The sequence below is a fragment of the Tupaia chinensis genome, unplaced genomic scaffold (genome assembly GCF_000334495.1).
Source record: "Tupaia chinensis unplaced genomic scaffold, TupChi_1.0 Scaffold000624_1, whole genome shotgun sequence".
Lineage (NCBI taxonomy): Eukaryota > Metazoa > Chordata > Mammalia > Scandentia > Tupaiidae > Tupaia > Tupaia belangeri.
Genome location: NW_006160144.1, coordinates 1,331,524 through 1,335,131, shown reverse-complemented (window position 1 = coordinate 1,335,131; position 3,608 = coordinate 1,331,524). Strand labels below are relative to the sequence as shown.

Here is a 3,608-nt window from a genome sequence, read left to right as displayed (position 1 = left end):
GCTCGCCAGACAGACAGAGACATAGAGACAGAAAGCGAAAAATCACCCCCCAGGGGGGATGGTCACACTACAATCCCTTCTCCTCCATTCTCCTCTCAGGATCTTGGGCACGCACGCACACGCGCCTGGCGTGAGTTTTAAGTCACTGGGTCCGGGACGCAAACCGCAGTCAACGACATGGGAGTCCAACGACATAGCCATTACGCTAACTGCTGGTTCCCCTGCACGTCAATTCTGAAGGCACACATCAGCCATAGCAGACGCCTGGTCCCCAGAACTGCTGCTTTTAGCCACCCGGTCTGAGAGAGCTGGCTAAGGCGGCTCAAGGAACTAATGCAGTATGTAACATGTAGGCGTCTTCAGTGACTGTCCTCTTTAGTCAGCCTCTCCAGTGCGCCCAGCTGCACTCAGTCCCAGTCGTCTGGGATAGGTGGGTGGGCCATGCAGTCCCCTGAGCGTTCAGGGTCATAAAGGGTTAACCAGAAGCTCTAACGTCCCCCCACAGCCTGGGGGTGTCACCTTAGAGAAGCCCCTGAACTGCCCTGCGCCTTGGCTCTTTCGACTATAAACTGGTGGCTTGCGTGTGTCCCACATGTGTTCCTGAGCATGGCTTTCCACTCCAGAATCCAGGAGTGACGAGGACAGCCGAGGTCGCTGTCCCCAGGAGCTAATGCTTGATCAGAGGACAAACAGCAAGTCAAACACACACACACAGACCCAAGCCTGATGAGCGCTGGGAGGAAAGTGACAACTGCGTTGTGACAGTGACATGCTAAGAAAGGGGCCTATTTGTTTCTGGGAGGGGTGGTGACCACCTTGGTGCTGAGCCTGAATGACAAGAGCAGAGGTGACACGGGTCACCTGTCAGGAGGCTGCAGGGCAGAGTGGCAAGGCTAGAAGACCTCCGACTGGGTCCAGACCATGTTTGGGGTGGGGTGGGGGCAGGGTGCAAATGGGTGCTGAGACTCTCTATCTGTGCTCCCCACCTCACCCCTGCCACCCTGGAGACCTGAGCTAGGGCCCCAGGAGGGGAGCCCTGCTCTGAAACAGTCGTCAGATCAGTCCCTGTGCGCTGCAGGAGACACCAGGCTGCCCGGCTGGTGGCTGGCTGGTGGCAGAGCTCATCTCCGGCAGGGCTGCTGTCCAGGCGTCAGAGGGAACAGGAGCAGAGCACCAGCCGGTGAGGTGGCCCAGGACTGCCACAGGTGGGGGCAGGGGGACATGCAGGAACAGAACCCAGATTGCCAGCTCCAGCCCAAGTCCCTCCTTTCCGGTTCCAGGGGCCCCAGGGTGCCCCCCCACACACATTCCAACTGCCTGACAGGCCTATTCTTTAATGCCACCCTGTGCGAGGGGTGGCGCTGCAGACAGGTGGGTTGGCAGCCCTGGGTGACCTGAGAGTGGGCACAGGTCTCGGAGCTGGGGAGGCACCTACAGAGCCAGACCTTGGGTTTCCTGCCAGACCTCAGGGGAGAGGCAGAGAGGCTGGCACAGAATCCAGCTCGAAACATTCTGGAGGCATCAGGATCCAGCGATGTGACAGCAGGAGAGCCCGCATCCTTTCCAGCCGTCAGCTCAAGCTTCTCTGGGTGTTTTACACATCCGCCAGGTGGGTGCATTAGGGAAGGCTAAGCTGCTGTAACAGAGACCCTCGGTAAGCTGACGGTTTAAAGGAAGACCAAGTATCATTCTCCCCAAACTGTCCCCCTCACCACCCCGGCTTTGGGAGTGGAAAGCCACGCTCAGGAGACACACGTGGGGTGCGAGCAAGCAGCCCATTTTATACCCAAAAGGGCTGTGGTGAGGGCAGTTCGGGGCTTCTCCAAGGTGAGACTTCAGTGTTAGGAACCCAAGACAGACCCAGCCTACTGAGGAGCAGAGCTCCTGGTTAACCCTTTGTGACCCTGTCCACAGTGACCTCCCAGGTCACTGCCCCAAGACCCACTCCTTTCACTTCCATCTGCTCTTCTCCTCGGGACGCTGTTCTCATCACCGTCAAGGCCAGGTCACAGGCCTTGTGTGAGCGAGGAACTGAGAACACGGACAAGGAGCCCCACAGTCTTTTGGCTGAGGTTCCCAAGGGGCTCACGTGGTTTCTGCTCAGTTCCCACCACTAGAACTTGATCTTGTGGCCATTCATAGCTGCAAGGGATGCTGGGAATGAACTCTGGCTGTGTGTTTGCTAGGAAGGGGGCCTGATTTTGAAGGACAGCTTGCAGCCTCAAACTGGGCGTGTACAGCAACGCCTCTGCAGGGCGCGCTGAGTTTGGTACAGGCCTGGCGTTCAGTAAGCGCTGGGTAAAAGTGCTCATATCATTGAGCTCAGAGCTGCAAGGGCCTTAGAAATTCTCTGGTCCGATATCCTCATTTCTTTGCAGCTAGACACACAGGCACAGATGAGCAGGTGCCCTTGGCCAGGGACATCACAGCTTTATGACTAGGCAGGTGTGGCCCTCCTGGTTTCCAGGACAGGAGGCCAAGCTGCTCTGTGACAAAGGGCCACACCCGCCCCCCAGGAGGGGCACTGGGCTGGGAGCAGCTGGGGCCTGGGAACAGCGACAGCGCAGTAGGCGGCTGAGGAGGATGGCGTGCCTGGGCTTTCTCCTCCCCGTGGGCTTCCTCCTCCTCACCAGCGCCCTGGCCTGGGGGGAGTACGGCGTGGTCCGTGTGGTGTCGGAGAACTGGAACAAGGACTACTGTGTCCTGTTCAGCTCCGACTACGTCAACCTGCCGCGGGACCTGCACCACGCTCCACTCCTGCCCCTGCACGATGGCACTGCAGCACCCTGGTGCCCAGGCGAGGACCTCCACCGGGCCCAGCCCCGCTCCCTCAGCCAGCAGCCCCTCCGCCAGACCACCGCCATGGTCATGAGAGGCAACTGCAGCTCCTATGCCAAGGGCTGGCTGGCGCAAGGCCGCGGCGCCCACGGGCTTCTCATCGTGAGCCGCGTCAGCGGTCACCAGTGCTCAGACACCACCCCAGTGTCCCAGGACCCCCACAAGCCCCTGCCAGACCTCACCATCCCTGTGGCCATGCTGGGCTACACCGACATGCTCGACATCCTCAGCCACACGCGTGGGGCAGCCGACGTCCGCGTAGCCATGTACGCGCCCCTGGAGCCGGTCATCGATTACAACCTGGTGGTCGTCTTCATCCTGGCCGTCGGCACTGTGGCCGTGGGCGGCTACTGGGCCGGCCTGACCGAGGCTGACTGGCTGCAGCGACGCCGGGCCCGAGGAGGAGGGGGGCCTGGTGGTCACAATCAGCCGGGAGCAGCGGCAGCCCAGGGGGGCCCAGGGGCCAAGGAGGAAGATGAGGAGGAAGACACGCCAGTGGACTTCACGCCCGCCATGACGGGCATGGTGGTCGCCATGTCCTGCTCCATCATGCTGCTCCTCTACTTCTTCTACGACTGCTTTGTCTACGTCATGATCGGGGTCTTCGGCCTGGGCGCTGGCACCGGCCTCTACAGCTGCCTGGCACCCCTGGTGCGGCGCCTGCCCCAGAGGCAGTACCGGTGCCAGTGGCCCCTGTGCAAGCGCCGGGCCCGTCTGCAGCTGCCCCCGCTGCTGCCAGCTGTCCTGTGCACGGTGGGGACCGCACTCTG

The 3,608-nt window shown here is 61.0% G+C and overlaps 1 protein-coding gene and 1 long non-coding RNA gene across 2 annotated transcripts in view; one reads left to right on the top strand and one right to left on the bottom strand.

Annotated features, from left to right (window-relative positions):
- LOC102477507 (uncharacterized) overlaps positions 1 to 2,416 on the bottom strand; it is a 3,218-nt gene extending 802 nt beyond the window's left edge. Inside the window, exons 1-2 of the long non-coding RNA XR_336096.1 lie at positions 1,946 to 2,416; positions 1,446 to 1,636 (exon numbers count right to left, since the gene is read on the bottom strand). This is a non-coding gene — a long non-coding RNA (uncharacterized LOC102477507). The remainder of the gene's footprint in view (positions 1 to 1,445; positions 1,637 to 1,945) is intronic.
- A 92-nt stretch (positions 2,417 to 2,508) lies between these two features.
- Positions 2,509 to 3,608, top strand: part of SPPL2C (signal peptide peptidase like 2C) — a 3,593-nt gene continuing 2,493 nt past the window's right edge. The window contains exon 1 of the mRNA XM_006159110.1: positions 2,509 to 3,588. Within this exon, the coding sequence (XP_006159172.1) occupies positions 2,584 to 3,588 (1,005 nt within the window). The 5' untranslated portion in view covers positions 2,509 to 2,583. The remainder of the gene's footprint in view (positions 3,589 to 3,608) is intronic.